Consider the following 22,791-nt stretch of genomic DNA (forward strand, 5'->3'; position numbering starts at 1 on the left):
CTTCTTAGGCGGCAAATGAGAAAGATTAAACTAGCCTCCTCACTAAAGGAAAACAAGCATGCGGCCTCCCCACAGAAAGTATAGTATACAGCCCTGAGAAGGCCTCTCGCATGTCTCCACCAAAAACACTTCAGATTTGGGTGGGACTCCAGCTCCGGCCCAGTCATGTCCCCTTCTTGTGAAGGGGAAGAGTGGTTCCTTCACTTTGTCCTCTCCACTGCACTCCCAGAGGACTGGCCCTGCTGCCCTCCATTCATTGGGGCCGAGCTTTTGCAGTGGGGAGTCTGCTCTGCCAGCATAGGCATAAAAACAAGCAAACCCAGGCCTAGTGCATGGAAGGGGTTGGGCGGGTGAAATATACTCAGAGTCGCAAAGTGATTTCATGCTCTTTATTCAGCTCATAGTGGTGAGGAGGAATGAATAAAAGTCCCCTCACAGTATCTGCTTTATATACATTATTTACACAATGGGCTGCACATGATTGGCTAATTCTGGAATTCTACTGTAAGCCAATCAGGTTGTGGATTCACTTCTATCTGGAGCAGGATTGGGTGGTTCCTGCCAACCAATCATACTGCTGCATTGTTCTAGGACCAATCAGACTGCTGCATTCTGAATCCTATTGTTCTAGGACCAATCAGACTGCTGCCTTTTGGATCCTATTGTTCTAGGACCAATCAGACTGCTACAGTTTGGATCCTATTCAACTCAGTACATAACACCCCTCCCCTCTAAGTTCCAGTCCTGCCCGGGAGGTCGCATTCATAGTCCTCAAGGTATGCCGGCGGCCTACGTGTGCGTTGTGGCCTGGGGTGTTCCCTGGTCCGGGCTCCGGGTTCTGGCTCGTGTTCCAAGGATGCTGGCTGTGATGCGGCTGTTTGGTCTGGTGCAACCGGCTCGCTCAGTCGTGGTTCTGGTTCCGGTGTCCTTTCGGCCTCACGGGTCCTCTCTGTATTTACTGATTCTGCCTCTCCTGCTGGCCCCTCCTGCTCTATGGGCCTCACTGCCCCGCTGTTCCCTTGGGACTCCTCTGACCTGTCCTCCTCCTGGTTTTCTCCCGGGAATCGTCGCCGTATCTGGTCGCAGTGGCGGCGCCAGCATTGCCCCCCATCCGTTAGCACCTCGTACGACACGGGGCCAGTGACCCTGGTGATTGTGGCGGGTACCCATGCTGGGCCTGCCCCAAAATTCTTTGCGTACACTGGGTCCTGGGCCTCGAAGGTCCGGGGGTTCCTGCCTTCCCCCACCACTACCTCATCCTGAGCTCTATCGGGGTGAAGGCGGTCCAATCTGATTGCAAGGCGCCGACCCATTAGTAGTTCAGCGGGGCTCCGGCCAGTCGTTGAGCTGGGGGTGCTGTGCTGTGCTAGAAGGAATGTGGCAAGGCGGTACTCCCAGTCCCCTTGCGTCATGCGGCGAAGGGTGTCCTTGGTGGTCCGCACCATGCGTTCTGCTTGGCCATTGGTGGCAGGGTGGAACGGCGCCGAACGGATGTGGCGGATGGCGTTCTGCGCTGTGAAGGTTTGGAATTCTCCTGACGTAAATGCAGTCCCGTTGTCTGAGACGAGAGTGTCAGGGAGCCCGTGGGTTGCAAACAGCCTGCGTAGTACCCGGATGGCTGCGGACGTGGAAGTGGACGGTACCAGTGCGACTTCCAGCCATTTGGTGTAGGAGTCCACCACTATGAAGAATGTTTTCCCCTGAAAGGGGCCAGCGAAATCCACATGCAGGCGTGACCATGGTGCTCGGGCGGACTCCCAGGACTGGACTGGGGCCCTTGGGGGATCTGGGCGGGATTCTTGGCAGGCCTGGCAGTGTTTGACCCAGGCCTCTATCTCTCCATCGATCCCCGGCCACCACACATAACTCCTGGCAAGGGCCTTCATTCTTACTACCCCTGGATGTGTCTCGTGTAGGGCTGTGAGGACCCTTTTGCAGAGGGGCTGGGGAACAACGACTCTGCTTCCCCATAACAGGCACCCCTTGTGGGCCGACAGTTCATGTTTGCGGGTTGTGTAGCCGGCGAATTCTGGCCCGGGGCTGCTGCTGGGCCATCCCCTCCACACCCAGTCCAGGACCCGGGAGATGACCCTATCTTTCTTGGAATGGTGTGCAACTTCTTGTGCCTGAATGGGGCGGTCGGGAAGCAGCTCCAGGCTCATAACCTCTTGTGCAGGTGCTGGGTCAGGGCCTGTTTCCGGTAGTGGTAGCCTGCTGAGGGCGTCCGCATGGCCCATCGCCTTCCCAGGTCGGTGAATCAGTGCATACTGGTAGCTGGCAAGGAAAATTGACCACCTGAGGACGCGAGGAGACAGCACTTGGGGGGTCTGCTTTTCGGGGGCAAACAAGCCAAGCAACGGCTTGTGGTCAGTCACCACGGTGAAGGGCCGCCCGTACAAGAAATCATGGAATTTTTTTACTCCCTTTACGATTGCCAGACCCTCCTTGTCGATTTGCGAGTAGTTCCGCTCGGTTGTGTTGAGTGTCTGGGAAAAGTACGCCACCGGTACCTCTCTTCCATCCGGGAGTTGGTGCCCCAGGACAGCTCCAATGCCATAGGGTGAGGCGTCGCATGCTAGCACCACCGGCAGCCTCTCGTCGAAGTGTGCCAAGACCGAGTTTGAGACAAGCAAGTCCTTGACTGCCTGGAATGCGGCCTCCTGGCGCTGGCCCCACACCCAAGGGGCCCGCTTGTCCAGGAGTCTGTGTAGGGGCTCCGCTACCGCCGCCTTGTGGGGAAGGAAGGAATGGTAAAAGTTCAATAGTCCCAAGAAGGCCTGAAGTTCAGTCTTGCTCTTGGGCGCTGGGGCATCACAAATGGCCCGTACCTTGTCCCCAGTCGGGTGGACCCCTTCTGCGTCCACCATAAATCCCAGAAAGTCCACCTGAGGCACTCCTAGTAGACATTTTTCCCGCTTCACCTTGAGACCCGCCGTCTGGAAACGGTGCAGAACGGTGCGGAGGCGGTCCTCAAACTCCTCTGGTGTGGGGCCGGCAATCAACACATCATCGAAGAAGGGGGTGACGCCAGGAATCCCTTTAAGGAGAGAGTCCATTATATTCTGGAATATGCCTGGTGCCACGCTGACACCGAATTGCAGCCGCTTTACCCTGAACGCTCCTCTGTGCGTCACAATCGTCTGTGCCTCTGCTGTGGCCTCATCTACTGGCAGCTGTTGATATGCTTGGGCCAAGTCCAGCTTGCCAAAAATTTTCGACCCAGCCAGGGTGGCAAGGACATGGCTGACCACTGGCACTGGGTATGCGTGGGCCGTGAGGGCCTTGTTTATGGTACATTTGTAGTCTGCGCAGATGCGGACCGAACCATTAGGCTTGACGGGTGTGACGATTGGGGTTTCCCAGGGAGCATTAGGCACCGGCTCCAGCACTCCTTGCTCTACGAGTCGGTCCAATTCCTCGTCTATACGGGGTTTCAAGGCGAACGGGACCCGGCGGGCCTTGAGCCTGACCGGTCGTACTGCGGGGTCAAGCTGTAGCGCAATGGGGGGGCCCGTATACTGTCCCAATTTCCCATCGAAAACCCCTGGAAATTCCTTGCATATGGCGTCCACGTCCACTTGTAAGCTAGTGTGGTTCACCCCGGTGACAGCTAGCCCCAGTGGTCCAAACCATGCCAATCCCAGTAAGCTAATGTAGGGGCCCTTGACCACAAGCAAGTCCAGTTGCCGCGTCCGCCCTCGGTATTGCACCCTGAAGGTCCCCACCCCCATTGTGGGGACCTTACGTTTCTGGAAGTCCCGGAGGGTGAATGGGGCCGGCCTGAGTTTGGGACCCCCAGTGGGACACAGTTTCCTTAAGGTCCTTGCCGAGATTATGGATAGAGTTGAACCCGTGTCAAGCTCCATGCGGCATGGGGCCCCCTCTATCTGTACCTCTACATAAATTTTCTCTACGTTGGGGTGGGGCAACTGGTATACCTGGAAGTCCGTGAGCTCCGTCGAGTTGCCTTGGTGCGTTGGGCCCCGGGACCTGGGGCTCTTGGATTGGTCATCTGATGCCTGGTGTCGGGTGGGCCGAGCCCGACACACCCGGGCGATGTGTCCCGATTTTCTGCACTGCCTGCACTCTGCGTTGCGGAAACGGCAGGTCCTCCTCTCGTGACTCTCCCCGCAGCTTGCGCAGTTCCCTCCTTCTCGTCGAGGCAGCTGTGGTCTGTGCGCTGCTTGAGTGCGCTGCTGTACTCGGTGCACCTCCTCCCTGTCGGATCCTGAGTCGTCGGTGAGGTCTTCATGGTGGACCCTCGGTTGGGATGGCAGGCTCGGCCGTGCCTCTTGGGTCGACCTCTCGGCAGCTTCTGTTGCCAGGGCCTCCTCCAGAGCGACCTGGAACGTTAGGTCCTTCTTAGCGTAGAGGCGTCGTTGCAGCTTCTCATCCTTCAGGCCACCGACGAGGCGGTCACGAAGCATGTTCTCCAGCTCTGAGAAGTTGCAGAACCGGGCGGCTTGGCGGAGAGAGGTCACAAACCCAGTTATGGTTTCCCCAGGGGCTTGCCGCTTTGCGTAGAAGGCATTTCGACGAGCCACCACTGAGGGCTGCGGCGAAAAGTGCCCCTTCAGCTGTTCCATTATTGTTTTGTATGGAACAGTAGCGACGTCTTCAGGCGCAAGGAGAGCCCGGGCGATTTCAAACGTCTCCTCTCCGCAGACGCTGAAGAATATCGCCCTCTTCTTGGCGTCTTCTTCGTCGGTGACCCCTTTGGCTTCTAGGAGGAAGGTGAAACGGGAGGCGTACGCTTCCCAGTCTCCAGATGCTGGGTTGAATGGCGAGAAGCTGCTGTTGGCTGCCATTCTGAGTTCCTTGTGCCCCGGAGCTGAAGCCTGGATACACGGTGCGAGGCAGCGGTGCGGCAGTTGGCGGTGCTGCGGTGCTGTGTGTGGCAGTCAGCTCAGCGGGATCCCATCCTCGTCGCCAGTGAAATATACTCAGAGTCGCAAAGTGATTTCATGCTCTTTATTCAGCTCATAGTGGTGAGGAGGAATGAATAAAAGTCCCCTCACAGTATCTGCTTTATATACATTATTTACACAATGGGCTGCACATGATTGGCTAATTCTGGAATTCTACTGTAAGCCAATCAGGTTGTGGATTCACTTCTATCTGGAGCAGGATTGGGTGGTTCCTGCCAACCAATCATACTGCTGCATTGTTCTAGGACCAATCAGACTGCTGCATTCTGAATCCTATTGTTCTAGGACCAATCAGACTGCTGCCTTTTGGATCCTATTGTTCTAGGACCAATCAGACTGCTACAGTTTGGATCCTATTCAACTCAGTACATAACAGCGGGTCTGTTAAGAAATCGACAAAAAGGGTGCTCCTCACGAAGGTAGCACTGCTTCCCTTCCCGCATTTGGCCTTATTCCATCCAGTCCTTTCTTAGGCCATAAGCTTCCTTTGTCCTCTGCTACAAACTTAATTATAAAGTTTCACTGAGATGCGCTGTGTGTGTGTGTGTGTGTGTGTGTGGAGAAATTTCCTTTTTTTCAGTCATACTGAAACTGTTGGGATGATTCTGCCACCCGTCCCTCCCCCAGGAATATTTGGAGAATCTTCACCGCCTCCCTCATTTTGCCACTCATAAATAGGATGGTGAATTTTGGGGAGCCCATTTTCAACAGGGTCTGACACTGACCTTGGTGAACGCTGTCACCTTAATCTAGGAGGAAATGAGGGGCTGCCAATAATAAAAACAATCCCAATTTGTACTTGCTTTTCTGTATCACCATTATAACTAACTGGGTCATCGACGTGCCGTTCTTGGTGGTCAGATGTGGGGGACCTACCTGGACAGTATTTTTGAACCTTGCAATTTTGTGATGATGAGATATGCTCCAACATTTCTCTGATGGAAATAGGAATGTCCTATTCAATAATATAAATAATAATAATAATACCCCACAAATCTGATTAGGTTTCCCCAGTCACTTGGGGCGGTTTCCAACATATATAAAAACACAAAAGAACAATAAACATTAAAAAAAACCTTCCCTATGCAGGGCTGTTATGTCGGGGGGTGTGTGTGTCACATAACTCCATACCCTCCAACATTTCTCTGATGAATATAGGGACATCCTAAGGAAAAGCAGGACATTATGGGATCAAATCAGAAACAGAGACAGCTTCTGTAAATCTGGCACTGTCCCTGGAAAACATAGACGCTTGGGGTTTTTTGGTATTCATTGCAGATCCTCTAACACAAACTCCGTAATACCTATGCACTTTGATTTTATCAAATGATTGATTAATCCTTAGACTTGTTCTACAGCTCTAATGAAGCATAAATCAAAGAATGTTTCCATTCTATTACTGGAATTTTCTAGGTGGACAGTATGAACTGGCCTTTCCTTATCTCAAATTCCTATTCCTGGTACAAAATACATTCCTTGCACCAGGCAACGTTAAGTACAGACTATGCTTTGGTTGTCTGGTACCAGGAGTATCTCCCCCCCCCCCCATGAAGTTAACGTTAGTCCACAAAAGGTTATGCAATCTTTCATCCGCTTGTCTTTAAGATGCTTTGGTACCTTGCTGATTTTGCTGCTAAACAGATTAACATGGCTACGCTTCCGAAAGTTGGGACAAGGAGCGTATTTGTAATGTGCAGGAGATAGCTACAGAAGTGCAAAGTTATGTTGACAACAGTGGCTTAAAATGCAGTGAGGTTATTCTTCTCCACTGTGTTTCCAGACAGATTAGCACTGAATTGTTCACATCAAGAGGTGGAGGGGGCGATTTCTTCACCACACACACATGTTTTTTGGGGGGGGGTTTCTGCACCCTGCAACCCCCCCTGCCAACTCTTATCCATGATGCTGTGATCTGCACATGCTGTGATGGCTGCCTCAAATGTCCACATTACCACTTACTTCACATCCAGTTTTCTAGTCAGACTGAAGTTGGTGTAAGAGAAAAATCCACCAAACAGCAGTATTTGTCAAGAAACGATAGGATCGATATGAATTGTGACTAATGATATGTGAATGCGGTTTCAAAAAACTAGCAGTGAGAGCGCATTGGATGTGGAGCAAGTGGTAATATGCCTCAACATGGGAGTTCTATAATGTACTGCAATAACTTGGGATAGAAGCAGAATACTGTGGGTTTAGTCTGTGATATTGGTGGTTAAAAATACAATGCACAAAGGAAGTGGGAGGGAGGGAATTTCTGCAAGAGAGGAGGCGAGTGGAAGTTTCGGAGACCGTAGGGTTAAGAGAATTGAGAAATGTTATAGTGGCAGTGGTCATTGTTTTTTCTTCATCTGAGATGATATTATAGAGATGATGGCAGAAGTCTATGCAGGTTGCAAACCACTTCTTCAAGGACCAAATTAGATTCCATGCGAACAATATACAATTAGGGTCTCCCGATAGCAGCTATCTGGCAGAACATGAACTGGATTGGGATAACAATATGCTGACAGTTTTTATTTATTAAAAGTAGTAATAATAATCAGATCATGTTATTTCCCCTATTAAAACAGATACTGATGTGTAGCCTATCAGGAAAAACCACTGCTGGTTTGACAGAACAGCAGCAGAGAGGGGCATTTAAATCTGGAAAACAGCATACTATACCTTCTCCCTGCCGACTGCCATAACAACAACAACAATTTCATTTTTTATATGCTGCCCATCTGACTGGGTTGCCCCAGCCACTCTGGCCTGCTTCCAGCAAATCAAAACATCAAACACAGTAAAACATCAAACATAAAAAACTTCCCTATACAGGGCTGCCTTCAGAGCACAGGCATCCTAAGCCAGTCTCTCCCCCCCACCCCACCCCACCCCATGGCTGCCAATGAAAATGGGTCAGTAAAGATGCCTTCCTGTATGTTCCAGCAACGCAGATTGCTGAAAGTAGGGTGGCCACAAATTAGAAGCATTTCCTCTTAAACATCCAGCACTAGCCGCGACTTGGCCCAAGATTACCGGGCAGACAGAAAACCAAACTGATCCACTAGCTAAATGTTTGCATCCTTTCCGTGTTTAATGTGCAAAAGCCATTTAAAAGCTGTAATAGAGAGCTTATTGGCTGCCCTTAAAGAGGCAGCTTGGAATGAAGAGAGCCATCTGAGTGAGGCTAACCTCAGGCCCTTTGCAAGAGACATTATTTGCGCTCTGTTTGCGCTCATCGCTGGGTCTGCAAGAATGCCATTTGAATAGTATTGAATCGTCAACCCAAGCTGAGGTAGAGGATGTGCATGAAAGGGAACCCCCCCCCTTTATTATTTAGAACCCTTTTCTGCCCGAATTTGTTAAAACACATTGATATTGGCTAGAAGTTAAGGCTTGAAATAATTTCGCCTGATGCCTGCAACCAGTGCTTTTTTTCCTTTAAAAAAAATGTTTAGGGGTACTCTCACTTTCCTACTCATATTGAAATACTGCCCCTCAATGAGGCCAAACTTAGATCCACAAAATGTTTAGGGGTATGCGTACCCTCAGAAAAGCAGCACTGCCTTCAATAGTCTCCCCACTGCTATCCATCAAGTCCCTTTCCATCTGCAATGTACACTTTAGCAAATTCAATCCTGACTTGTCGTGGATTCAATGACTTGGTATCTTTCACAACAAAAAGCAAACCCAAAGTTTTTCTGGGATAGGGATATTACTACTAGTGTTTAGAATGCCCAGTGCACACAAATATATATATATTTTTAAACAGAGGACAGGCACACTTTAAGGGGCACTCCCATGGCAAGATCTGCTAGATTGAGAAGCTGAGGATCTCTAGCTCAGCCAGAGATGTGCTGGTGCTGAGCAAAGAATCTGGGGTTTGGAGTTGGGACCAGAAAGGGAGGATTTAGGTTGGATCCTGAACCAGTTCGGCTCAGTCACATGATCCGGCAACCCAACACAGAATATTATTTGAAAATATTGTTTCCCCTTCGTTAGGCTTAGGCAAAAGCCTAAGCTGAATGGGGTTTGGATCTGGTGTAGCTTTCTGCTGGCTTTATTTACAAATGCTTTGCTTTACGCCAGCTTCTTGTACATAGGATTCCTCCCTTAAGATGTGCTGCATCAACTTCCGACACACTGTGGTACCATGTTAACACACCCATACAAAATAGACATCGCCATCATGTTGAGGAGACCCAGCAAGAAATGCTGAATTTTATTCAAAGTTTCATACATATACAATAAAGACATCGGATCCTGTAATTGTAATTTACAACAGCAGTAGAAAATTGAAACGTGGGTCATATTAAAGTGCAATGGTATATGTACAACCACATGAACAAGGAAAAGGCATTGTCAGGGACAATGTAAAAAGAGACAGCCTCTAATATAAGGGCTTTCTCTGTGGTTTTCATTCCCCGTAATAACTCCTCTCACTTGAGCCAGAGAAGCAATAAACCAATTTATTAATTCTATGCAAGAAAAGTCATTTATTTTTTGGCAGTATCCCAAGCTAGGGCCACTGACAGAGGAAGGTGTGTGTTTGTTTGTTTGTGTTAATGATGATGAAGGCCTGTGGATGCATCATAATTGTATCCTTCCTTCTAGGACGATTTTGTAATAGAGGGGTCCCCACTCCCAAACTCCTATTTACAAAATAAATTACAAAAGACTATTGCTATTTTATGACCACAACAGGACAGACAGTGCCTTGGCTGGCACAATCTCGTTTGTTTAAGATGCTTTCAAGAGATGTACTTTCCTGTGCTGGAAAATATATAAAGTAAAGCCTTGTACAACCTTTACATTGCTGCTGTATTAAGAAATTTAGAGGCCATCTTTAGCAGCCGGAAGTGTATAAATACATATTTTACATTAATACACATACACACACATATATAAATATGAACATATACAAACAGATATAAAATTCTGCACTGACCAGAGCCAGTCACAGTTTGATTGTTAACTATAAGCCAGAACTTGTTCCTGACGTTTGAAACAACAATCTGAGATGCTATTTATACTTCAGAAAAAAAGCAAAATCCAAATTAGTTTTATCTTTCCAGATTCTAATTGCCTAGTATTCATTAAGTGCTGACCACCAGACATTCACTTCTTCAATAATATACGAATGAGGTACATACGCTATGAGCTGTAAATTAATTCAGATGTATGGATGAATCCAATGTGGTTTATACATCAGTTTACATACTACTAGCCTTTGGTAAGGCAGATTTACAAATCGTATCTTGAGGGGGAATAGCAGTTTACACAGCATTGCTCTATTTCACATGTGTTAAATGAAATGCGTATGGTTTTCATCTTCCTTTATTTTAAAACTATGTCCACAATGATTTTTCCCTGCTCAAATGACATACTCATGCATTTCATAGAAAATTAAGCACCAGGAAGGATTTAGAAAGGTTTCATTTAGAAGAATTGTAGGCATCTTCTAACAGTAAAAGACAATTGCTTGCTATTATAGAATGTTTAATTTCTGGAAGTTCAACCCATATAAAACATGTTCTGGTATTTACTTGATAATTAAAAAATGGGGTTTGTTTTACCAAACAACTTATGAAATTACCAGCATTCTGTAAACAATTGTCCTTGATGGTAAAAATATCTCAAAAGGGCTATCGCCATAGATTGTTTTAAAAAAAGAAAGAAAGAAAGAAAGAAAAGAGAAGAGAAGAGCATAGTCTCTGTTGAAGTGGAATTGCTATTTCTTTTGAAGCAAAGATTACGAACAAGCACATGGCTAGATAAAGCACAGTGGTTCAAAAAAACTAAGCCAGAAACCACAGCCAGATCAAAACGGATTCCCCTGATGCTGTAAGAGATTTCCTGCATATTAACACATTGCCTCAAGGAGGATTTCACGTAAAATGACCTGTAAAGATCATGTTTCTGTTTCCTTCTACATGATCAATTAACTTCATATTAATTATATATTAACATATATTCATTGTTTTACTGTACAGATTCACACCAATGGACACAACCTGGTTTCTTCATAGTATTCTCCCACATTATCCCTGTCCAGGTTCATTTTTTTTCTAGGAAAATGATAATCCAGAAGATTCTCTTTCCAACAAGGCGCACTTCTTCCACTCCATGCTGCTGGCAATCCTTTACATCTTCATTCAATGTCTTTTAATTTTTTTATATAAAATTTTCTCCTTTTTTTATTCAATGTCTTTTTTTCTTTAAAATAAAAAAGATTTTGTAAGCGACCACTGAAACATGTGTGTATGTGTTGTGTGTTGGGGAATGGAGAGAGATGCAAGTGATGGTAGCTTCTCTGTTTCATTTAACATCCAGCATTTGCGTTAGAAGTTTGACAGTTTCGCAAGAGTCTTCATGGAGGTTTTAACAGGTTAGCCCTTTATGTCCGAGAAGCTGATGCTGCTGACGTTGCAACTCTCACTGTAGCTTGAAGATGAACTCAGTGTACTGGAACCAGCTGCAGACTCTGCATGGAAGGAACACAAATTTACAGAGAAATATATTTGTAGCTATTGGGTGGTGCTGTGGGTTAAACCACAGAGCCTAGGACTTGCCGGTCAGAAGGTCGGCGGTTCGAATCCCCGCGACGGGGTGAGCTCCCGTTGCTCGGTCCCTGCTCCTGCCAACCTAGCAGTTCAAACGCACATCAAAGTGCAAGTAGATAAATAGGTACCACTCCAGCGGGAAGGTAAAGGGCGTTTCCGTGTGCTACTCTGGTTCGCCAGAAGTGGCTTAGTCATGCTGGCCACATGACCCAGAAGCTGTATACCGGCTCCCTCAGCCAATAAAGCGAGATGAGCGCCGCAATCCCAGAGTTGGCCACGACTGGACCTAATGGTCAGGGGTCCCTTTACCTATATTTGTAGCTAACTTGGTACTGGGCTCTTTGACAAATTAAGTGCCACTCTGCTAAACCAAAGCATTTACAATGAAAATCATACCTGAGCTGCTCAGAGATATAGCAGATTTTGAGTTGCCAAGCAGCACCAACAAACTGTTGACTGGAACCCAACCTTCTTTGCTTGTGGTCAGATTCTTTACATACCTAGGAAAAAATTTTTTTTTTTTTGCTTTTAAACTATTAAAAAAATTATAGCATCAAAATATTAGGCCCCATTTGGAAGCAAAGTAGCCCTTGTTTAGAGGCAGTCAACTTTTTTTGTATTTCTTCTGGTGCATATTGTAATACTCTAAAATCAGGGTTTCCCAAACTTGGGTCTCCAGCTGTTTTTGGACTACAATTCCCATCATCCCTGACCACCGGTCCTGCTATCTAGGAATGATGGGAGTTGTAGTCCAACAACAGCTGGAAACCCAAGTTTGTGAAACTCTGCTCTAAATTAACAACATTCCAGGTTAGAGTGATAGTTCCCCATGAAGTCCCCTTTTCTAGTGAATTCCACCCATCCATCTGATAGCTTTAACCATGGTTAAGGGAATACTTTCTTATCAACTGTATCCATGGTTTGCAAACCAGTTTCAGGAACTGAAAGAGGTCAGAAACAATATTGAGAAATCAGCAATGGGAACTGAACAATCTCACTGTCCTTTCCAAATCTCTTAACTATATTTACACATCTGGACATTGCACCAGGCCAAGGTGCTTTTGCGGACATTGTGTCTTAAAATATTGGTCTTCATACCAAAGTCCATCTTCTCCTTCATGAATCAGCTGAACTAACTCTCCGCTTTTCAGCACCAGGTCTTCAGGGCCTCCTCTGTCATGATCGGCCACAACAGTGTATTTACCAGGAGTCTAAACATACACAGTAGAAGATACAATTGGTTTAATGAGAAATAATCATATAGCTATTAACTCTGAGACAGATTTTATGGTGATCAAAGTGCCAAAGCTAAATCAGTTTTTTTAAAATGTGACTTATGTGGAGCATTTCTCCCTCATAACTGAGAAGCAGAATCACATCCTCTAGAGTGACTATGCACATATAAAAAAAACCTTATTTAAAATACATTTTCCAGGATTGTCACAGTCCTGTACAACCAAGAAATAGAACAGGGAAAGGGCTATGGAGTTCTGAATTATTTCACCAGCATTCCATGGGACTTAACTGTGTCAGTTTGGCCCATGATTAGCCAACATGGTGCCAACCATAACTCCTATCAGTCCTAACCAGCCTGAATTGTTAGGGAGTTGAAGTTTGGAGGGCACCACATTAACATTCTGTAGATACCAATTACAGAGTTTGGCTACATTAGAATAAGTGCTGCAAAACTATTATCAACTCACTGTTCATTCTACCAGTGTCAAATAATAATAATAATAATAATAATAATAATAATAATAATAAATTTATACCCCACCTTTTTTCTCTGACAGGGACTCAAGGGGGCTTACAGATAAAACAAAAGGTTGTCATCTGCTGCATACCATACATTCTGATTGACAACCTATTTCCAAAGACACCATCTCCAAGGGGTCTATGGGAGATTAGTCACTGTGGCCAGGTTCATACATTATATCTTCCTCCCTCCTATAAACATGAAAATATATTAGTTACCAGCTTCTTCTCTACTTTTACTTCTTCTTCTGCATCTGAGGAATTGAGTGGATCCTCTGCACTGGACCAGCCATCATTTTCTTCAGAAGCATCAAGTGACTGAGATGTTTTAGACCATCCTTAATAAACAAACAAGCAACTGTTATTGAAGCTTCTCAAGCAAATACTGAACTGTTTTGATATAATAGCCATGAAGGTTTTTTTTTTAATACTCAAAAAAGTATTATTTATTTGACATTTTGTTGCGACTTCTATATAAAACGGGGGGATACACTTCAAACAGTTACAACAAAACACTAGATATCCTTTGAACCAATTCAATTGTACTAAGTGATATGCCGTCTTGGTGCTAATAGGCAGCTAGTGAGATCACCAACTGCAGTCAGGTAAGAAATGAGAACCTAACCAAAAAACAATGGTTTTGATCCAGACTTAACTCAAGCTTAGAGTAAACCCACTGAAATCAATGAAACTTAAGTTAGGTTTGCCATTACTAAGTCCCATTGATTTCAATCCATGAGTCTGGATCCAAGCCAATGTTTTTCCCCAAGTCGAACTACAGTGGTACCTCTGGATGTGAACGGGATCCATTCCAGAGCCCTGTTCGCATCCAGAAGCGAACGCAACCCACGTCTGCGGGTCGCTGCTTCCGTGCATGCGCATGACGTCATTTTGACCATATGCGCATGTGCGAGTGACGAAACCCGGAAGTAACGTGCTCTGTTACTTCCAGGTTGCCGCAGCGTGCAACCCGAAAATACTTATCCCGAAGCTACTTCAACCCAAGGTATGACTGTATTATTAAATTTATTAGATTCTATAAATGAGAGATGGCTAACCTTAGGTATCAGGTATCTCAAGAAAATGTTTCTGGTTCTCTGAAACCCCACTGATTTTGGGGTTGCAGGAAAAATTTAAAAAATCCCACAATGTAGATACAGCATTGGGGTGAACAGAAGGGTTTAAAACACTTCATCCTAACATCCTTATGGGAATGAAATTTGTTTCAAGTCATCCGATTGCTCATTTGATGAGCAGGGAGGGGGCAATGATCTGCCTAGATCAGGGAGGCTATGAGAGTGTTCAAGGAGTGACATTCACAGATGCCATGCTTCCCTGGAGTGTTAGACAAGGATGAATGCAATCTTTGGGCCAACAAAGGTTAGCCACTCCATGTTGTTGGTGATTAACCTCAGCCTGTTTTTTTATGGCACTAATGGCATAGATAACTCATTCTGATGACTCCTCAACGTCTTGTTAGGTGACAAAAAATTACAAGGTAAGAAAACAGAAGGCCCCCCCAAAAAGATAAAGGTCCTGCTATTTATTTCACAAACGGTAATTCAAACAGTGGGAGACAGATGTGATTAGTCAAACACATCACAATGTGCTTCCAACTGCTACACTTTTTAATCTGCCAAGTGTATCTGGCTCAAAATGCAATGGAATATGACACTTTACTCCAAGTGCAATTTAGGATAAGAACTTTCACACAGATTAATGGTCCGCTAGTGGTTTATCAGGTTGGGAACTCCATGCTTTCATGTTGAACACTAAAGTATCCCTTTGAAGGTCATGAATATCCATTCCAATGAATAAAACATGTATTTAGTTTACCATGTCGCAACAAAGCAGAATATAATTTGATCTCTTCTTGTCTTTTTCTTTTTCCACACCTATGTGCTAGCATAGATATGGCGTGTGCATGTGTGTGCATACTTGCTTGAGTTTAAAGCTGAACAATTCTATACTGAAAAAAATTACCAATTCTCCCTATCTGCCTCTCAAAGAGCTTGCAATGAGAAAAATCTCTTCATTTGTGCTTTTTGTATCATACATCATCATCACAACAGGATACAACAACGGACACAATAACAAATCATGCACGTGTTGGCAATGGTACACTTATATTTCTCGCTGAGAGTAGACTAAAAGCTACTGTGGTTATTTCTGAGTATCTAAATAAATAATCCCAAATAAAACTCGCACAACAGATTTCCAAATCTGCTTATTGAAAAACAACCCACTTCAACACAGCTACGAGGATACTATATGAGTTCCCTGCACTCTCTGTGTGTCACATTCCCCTAGTGTGAGGAAGAAATGAAACCTACAGTGCTGCTCTGCAGATTAAAATAAGTCTGATTGTCAATGCCTTCCATTAATTACAATTAGGCAAATTAAATGAGCAGCGGTTGGCAAGACTCTTTGGGGTGGATCAGAATCTGCTCTTCCCAAAGAAGGTCATTGGGACGTTTGCTCCCCCAGCCCCATGCTGCCAATAAATACTGTATAGCTATTTACTTTCACCCATATAAATGCAAATGGCTGCCATTCACTTCTGTGGAAAATGTGGGAAGCTACACTTGGGGACCCTGTTATGAAGGAGGCAAAACCTACCCTTCTCATGTCATGAGACGCTGCATGACCCAGCTTCCACAAGGGACACAGGTGGAGCACAACTCCTTGAGAAGTGGTTGTGACTGCCCATGCTAATCATATCAAGGGGCTTCTTGCAAATATAAAGAACACTTTTATAGTGAATAAAAGGTTGCACTTGGACTAGGGTAATTTTGAGCTTAAAACCCTACTCTGCCATGAAGGTGCTCGCTGGTTGGCCTTAGGTCTCTTTTTCAGGACCAAAATACATTGGATGGAGTTCCCAAACTGGAATCCCTGATGTCATTGCCTGGTTCAAAAAGCAGCTTGGGGCGGAGTGGGGAGTATTAACCCTTTCCTATGACTCTGCAAAGCAAGTTACCCTTCCCTTATCCCCATAGCTGCTATTAGTCATGGGGTGAAAGGTAGGCACAATATTTGGGAAGACGGGATCCCTTGCCTCAGTCTAACTCATGCTGCTTTTTGGACAATGCTGGAAACTCTGATTTTATCCCACTCAGTCCTCAGTGGAATTAACCCCACAATGGAATGGGGAGGGACTACCAGGATGGACGCTGTCCTGAGCTTTTTGGAGGAAGGATGACATACAAATAAGATTCCAGGCAGATTGAAAACCAAGAAGGAGCAAGTGCCAATTCTAGCTATAAATGAGTAAAATGGAACAAACACCCCCTTCCCCGAAATGAGGCTTTCAGTTTTTGGGCAGTTCCTGCAAGACTTGTGCTTCGTGTCATCCGTGACACTACAAGATGTTAGAGGAAAGCCAAAGCAAGCCCTTAAAAGCAGCCACGAGTCACAGCACACATCACACCATGCACAAAGTCCATGTGGCCCCAGAAGAGATACGTTACCTTGCCTGTGCTGGGCTGCTAGTAAAAGATAAGTAGTGCTGACCCACTTGGCCCTGTTCCAAGTTAACACAGAACTTGCATCTGTGAAAGAACTGAATAATAAATATTCCCAGTGCATTACGCTGTTGCCGTGATACCACCTTCCACCCTGAGCTTGAAATTGGAAACTAGATTCCACTCAATCACAATTAAAATGAAATAGCCTTGCACTATTTATCAAACATAGATATATCATTTCTTACCCCCTCCTTCCTAATGTTTGCTATCTTTTTATCAGGTTATATGTTGCAACAACCTATCTGCCCCCAGCTCTACTCCTAGGTTCTCATCTCTCAGCTTTTCACACAATGTGGTTTCCTGGCACATTTGTCCCTGAACTTAAGAGAAGGTACAGAAAATTGCATTGCTTTGTTGGCTACCAGGTGTGGCAATTTCAGTCAAAGCGAAGTGCATGCTACTGTTAGGATTCTGCGATTTCAAGTTTGGAAAGTTGGCTCCACTCTACCTCTCAAACCCAAAGGAGTTGGATCACTCTTTACTTCATGTCGTTTAGTGTTTTTGTCTGGGCTGGTAGGAGAAGCTGCAGTAGGGCAAACAGGCAAAAAAAGACGGAGAGACAAGAAAGAGATATTGAAGAATTCGAGAAAGAGAAAAAATAGGTGGGTTGCATGCAAATTACCTTTGAGTTTAGACTGGAAAACAAAAATAGAATCTCATGCTTTTAACTGGTATTCATGAAAGCAAGAAAAAAAAACATTTTTAAAATCTAGGAATAATTAAAAAGTGCATATTTGTGGTTATATGTACAAATATTAAAAAGCTGGTAGCAAAGCTATAATTAATTTGCAATTTTCTTTATTTTCTGCATTCATATATCATTTTATTCCAATGAAACTAAATCCTGGATCAATACCTGGTCGTGAAAGAAGGATCATTGGCAAAGTCTGGCTTTTAGCGGTAGGAGACGCTGTTTCTGTCAAGGCAAGCATGGAATATTAGTGCTTACCTATATGAACTTTAAGTAGCTGGCTGCACTCATTGGCAGCTTCTCCGGAAAGAACTCAAAGGTAATGGGGTTGTTAAAGAGAAGGAGAGAGAGAAAAAAGAGACTTTTTCCATCAGGGCGATGGATGCATAATGTTGGTCACTCCTTTCAATCTCATAATAGCTCCATGGTTATAGTGTGAATGACATCTCAACATGTCTTCCTGGACAATTTAGATAAGTTATTCACTATTAGCATGGAACCCCTGTGCATTCATATAGGTGTGCACATGGCTCCCACAACCAAAGCACTGTAATAATAATTTAAAGGAGCCCAGAGCAGGGCAGGGCAGGGCTTTAAAACGCTTTCATGTAAAACGGTACAACGGAAAATGCTATCAGAGATAACAGCTCTGAGAGCAAGACTAAGCCCACCTTCTGTGGTGGAAAAACACACAACCTCTTTTCCTTAGGGACCTGTGGAAATAACATTTCAAAAGGGTCTCTTTTTTTAAAAAAAGTTCATCTTGATAAAAAGCTTTCTTGAAGGAAGCAAGTGCATTCCTTCTCCAGTAACAAACTAAGTTAATGATGATAATGATTTTATTTTATTATTTATACCTGCCCATCTGGCTGGGTTTCCCAGGTAAGTTTTTAGAGATGACAGAACACAGCATGGAACATGAGAAAAGAGTGGAAGGAGTTGTCCACTGGGAACACATCATGACAGTGATCCCAAAACTGCATTAATTGCCTCCAAATATCTGGCAAAAATTAAGCCAATTCCAACTTATAGAGCTTGAACCTTACTTTCCTAGACACTGTGTTTATCTCCAAGTACAATCTCAGTCCTTAATAACCAGGAAGGACTTGATTGATTGATTGATTGATTGATAGTGCCCCCCACCCCACAATCCCCACCACAAATGAAGTTTGAACATTCATTGTTCACAGAAAAGTGTTCTGGTTGGTGTGCAACACATCTTACAATTTTTGTAGAGCTCCCTCCCAGCTCCAGGTCTCCTGCTACAGAGTATTTTGAAAAAGAGAGTAAGGAGCAAGGTCTTCCTATCTGACCAGAAAGGCAACAGCTTGGAAGGTTGGGTGATTTATGGCTGGGAGTGCTAATGAAAAGATGCTAAAGCAACTTTATAATCTTGTCAACAAAAATCATTTCAATCCTTCTATTTAGCCTCTTATTTTACATTAGCTTCACGGCTCAAGGCCTGACAGCTGTCCTTTCGGATTTTTCAAGTCCTTAATTGGGGCTTTGAAAAACCAAGAGTTAAGGCTTTGAAGTTACAAGAACCATTTTGGAAATACACAAATCCTAACGGTTTGAATCCTAAGTACAAAGTTTCCAAGTCTTTTAATTCCTGTGCATTCAATGCCAACTCCCTGCAAAAACCTGATCTAGAGTGTCTAAGGACTCTTTGGAATGGTGCATATAGGCCTCTTCCTTGGATTCAAGCCAATATTTCTACACATACAAACAGTGGCAACTATACTGAACAAAAAAAAACCAGCTAGCTTTGTAAAATTTACCTTTCTGGATTTGGGGATTAGTAATACTGTACACTGCAGTGTGTGTGTGTGTGTGTGTGAGAGAGAGAGAGAGAGAGAGAGAGAGAGAGAGAGAACTGAGAAATCTGAGAAAGTATCTTCAATAAAATGAAGACGGAGAGGAAAAGGATAGAGGGAAAGAACAGAGGAGTCAAAGGTAAACCAGAAGGTTGTTCCAGAAAAGGAAGGCATTTATGAATAATTAATTATTGCAATTGGAACAAATTAACAGAATCACCCACATGTTTACTACACTTTTAGAATCATTTAATTTTTTTAAAGGGCTTGAATCATAATTTAGTAATGAAAAATCACCCCATGGAGACAAATAGGTTCCTGCAAATAAATCAGTGTGGTTCTTCTATGGGATTTAAGACAGGCATGCTACTGAACAGATATTAAACAGAACCAACTAGCTAATATTTGTTCTATACCTACCTAAACTAAATATATTTTTATTTTACTTTTTGCACACCTGTTGGTTCTATGACAAGAGTTGACATCACAAAATATGATCACATGACCAAAATATGGTTACAACTCCTTTTATGCAACAACTTATTCCACTTTACAGTAATTGATGCATATTAATAACCAAAGGGTCCTTCAAATTTACCTTTGCCTTTTTCAGGATACTTTGATGCTACTGAGGTTACACATCCATCAGGACTTACAACACCAGCACTTCTCTCCTCCTGTTTTCTGATGTTCCTTGCCTCATTTCTTGAAGGACTGTTCATGGAAGAAATATAAGACTACACTAAAGGCCAATTCACTTCTTCCCATTACAAGATAACCACAACAATCTCAGGGCAAGTAAAACAAACTTTTTATTTTCCTTTCTTTTTTTTAAGCAAGAGACAACCTTACAAATTAGACATACTTTCCCACTTAATGGGTACGGGGAGAGATGTTCTACACTACACACTATGGTACTGTGTTTGCCTAGCTCGTTCCATATCTACAATAAATATTTCAGAACAAAACTGAAGGGACAAATTTGTACCTGACACAGTTATTTTTAAGCTGAGACTCGCAGGGGATGTTTCAGGTTGCCTGCCAGTGAGGTAGGTAAAGGTGCAGGTAACCTGAAAGTTTCTAAAAACGCATGTGTACAAAAGTTGGGGTCATCATCATTCTCTACTGTTTGTAAAAGCACCCATATAGAAGGTGCTATATGTAGATTAAGAAGGCATTTAAACTCACACACTGCAATATTTCGCAAGTAAGTTAAAAGCAAATAAATGGTTTTAGAGACAGGCAAAGCAGAGAACACTGAAATCGGAAGAGTATTCGATGAATCAGTGTTTTATAAAGTAATTAGTGGAACAGATAGCAGCTTACCTGGTATTATTAGATGATGCAGGTAAAGGGAGACTGTGTGTATGTTCTAAAACTCTATGCTGGCTAGCTTCTGTAAGGAAAAGAGAGAGAAAGCCTGCCTATCAAAGCATCTCAGGCAAGCTGCAAACTTTTGGTTCAGATTTTGGAAGTTCTGTGCAAAGTTTGGAGCTCTCACTAAATACAGAAGGGGGGACAAATTATAAGGCTTCCGTTACACTGCAACAAACTAAGCATGAACAGAACTCTTTGACAGTAACTGTGGGACTTTGGTTCCGAGCTGGGAGCAAATTAGCAGCAACCCCAACATCAGGACAGGGTGGGAAATTTTGCATCCACCCCCGATTGCAACATCTTTAATCTGCCCACACAAAATACAATGGAAGGCGCTTGTGTCTGTAAGGGAAACTAAATGCAGCCATCATACTGATAGCCACATTGCTATTAACAGATATTAGGGAGAAAGAAAAGACTTACGCCTGCATGCCTGTAACTGACTGGTCAGTACTTTCCTAATTTCATTTACCCAGGTGGCTTTGACTTCCGCGGTTGGAGCCTGCATCAAAAAGGAAAAGGTAGAAATTCAGCCAACTATTTGCCACAAATTACGCCATTTCGAAACGAGACAGGCAGGACCGATGTTTTCGGGCCTCAAAGAAAACATCTACACCTCCATAAAACTGCCTTTAAAAGGCAGCACAATGCTTACTTTTTTGGGGGGGGGGGAGTTTACCTGTATTATATACACTTCTTCCCTTGCATTATACCAGATTTCAAATTTTTTAGCGTCACCTTTAACATTCTCTGTTATTCCAACGGCAGTCATCTTTAAAAACAAAAACAAAAAAAGGAATGTTAAATTTTCATCCAGCATGACACCCTTGCTATTTTTTTGTGATATGTGTGTGCGCGTGTGTATATATATATATATGTATGTGTGTGTGTGTGTGTTGCTGAAGCCAAAATGGTATTATTTTTGCTCTACTATTTGTTAAAATGTTTATTTTTTTAAAAAAAAAACCCCCATATCTTACATTTAAGGAATTCTTAAAGCTGTATGAGGGTGCTTTCTCATATCCTTCTCCGTTTTCTTCTCTCTTTTTACAAAACAGTATTGCCTTCTCGTGAAGGAAGAGGTGCCTCTGCATTGGCTTGAAACGTGCCAGGTCCTTCACTTTCGAGTGCCCCTTTTTGTGATCAGTCCATACACTGAAAGACCCCTGCATCAGAAGCTTGCCAAGTTCATTCAGGTTTCCCTTAAAACAAACAAACAAAACAGTCTGTTTACACTTTGTTAATAATATTTAGAAAGGAAGACCAGCAATGGGAGCAGCACCATGGGTAGAATTAAATGTTGTGCTAAGGAGAATGTGCCTTCATTTCTACCTGCCAGATAGAACAATCTCCCCTCCCCATCTCCCAACATGCTGTTCTCAGGGTTCCCCTGACCCTCCTGAGTAAATTTGGGGAAGGCGTGGGGAGATGCACATGGGTGGGGAAGAGAAGCAGAGAAAGTCCTGTTGCACCAGGGGGACTAGGAGAATTAATACCAGTGTACTGGAAGAAGCAAAGATCACCAGTTTCAAAGCAATGATTCTTCAACATCAACTTCGCTGGACTGGTCATGTTGTGCAGACGCCTGATTATCGTCTTCCAAAGCAACTACTCTATTCCGAACTTAAAAATGGAAAGTGTAATGATCTTTAAAGACTCTCTCAAGGCAAATCTAAGAAAATGTAGTATAAACACCGGCAACTGGGAAACACTTGCCTGCGAGCGCTCCAATTGGAGAACAGCCTTTACCAAAGGTGTCATGTACTTTGAAGACACTCAAACTCAGGGCGCAAGGGAGAAACGTGCTAAGAGGAAGGCATGCTTGGCAAACCCACACTGTGATCAACTCCCGCCTGGAAACCAATGTCCTCACTGTGGAAGGATGTGTGGATCCAGAATTTGCCTCCACAGTCACTTACGGACTCATTGTTAAAACCGTGTTTATGGAAGACAACCTTACTCGGCTACGAGTGATCGACAAAGAAGAAGTTATGTTGGCTTGTGCAGGTGAAACAATTTAGTTGAAGCTGGTCCTAAGCCTGCATTATTTTCCTGCAACTGGGTGGGTTGGTTCTATGGTCTTGCCTCTTAAGTCCAGTGAACAGTCCCTTCCTGAAGAAATGGAGAACATCCAAAGTCTGGACTTGT

General features: G+C 44.1%; 1 protein-coding gene across 11 annotated transcripts in view; it reads right to left on the reverse strand.

Annotated features, from left to right (window-relative positions):
- Positions 1-9,105: 9,105 nt before the first annotated feature.
- Positions 9,106-22,791, reverse strand: part of MCF2L (MCF.2 cell line derived transforming sequence like) — a 117,769-nt gene continuing 104,083 nt past the window's right edge. For 7 of the 11 annotated variants that reach the window (XM_081002955.1, XM_081002952.1, XM_081002961.1 and 4 more), the window contains 11 exons: positions 21,624-21,845; positions 21,323-21,415; positions 21,067-21,145; positions 20,593-20,662; positions 19,865-19,980; positions 17,615-17,674; positions 17,207-17,281; positions 13,451-13,569; positions 12,575-12,687; positions 11,873-11,976; positions 9,106-11,397 (listed from right to left, as the gene is read on the reverse strand). In XM_081002955.1, coding sequence (XP_080859081.1) covers positions 11,303-11,397; positions 11,873-11,976; positions 12,575-12,687; positions 13,451-13,569; positions 17,207-17,281; positions 17,615-17,674; positions 19,865-19,980; positions 20,593-20,662; positions 21,067-21,145; positions 21,323-21,415; positions 21,624-21,845 — 1,146 coding nt within the window. In that variant the 3' untranslated portion in view covers positions 9,106-11,302. The remainder of the gene's footprint in view (positions 11,398-11,872; positions 11,977-12,574; positions 12,688-13,450; positions 13,570-17,206; positions 17,282-17,614; positions 17,675-19,864; positions 19,981-20,592; positions 20,663-21,066; positions 21,146-21,322; positions 21,416-21,623; positions 21,846-22,791) is intronic. The other 4 variants (XM_081002960.1, XM_081002954.1, XM_081002958.1 and 1 more) reach the window with 3 other exon arrangements.

This window comes from Podarcis pityusensis (assembly GCF_964106645.2).
Source record: "Podarcis pityusensis genome assembly, chromosome: 4".
Classification (NCBI taxonomy): Eukaryota; Metazoa; Chordata; class Lepidosauria; order Squamata; family Lacertidae; genus Podarcis; species Podarcis pityusensis.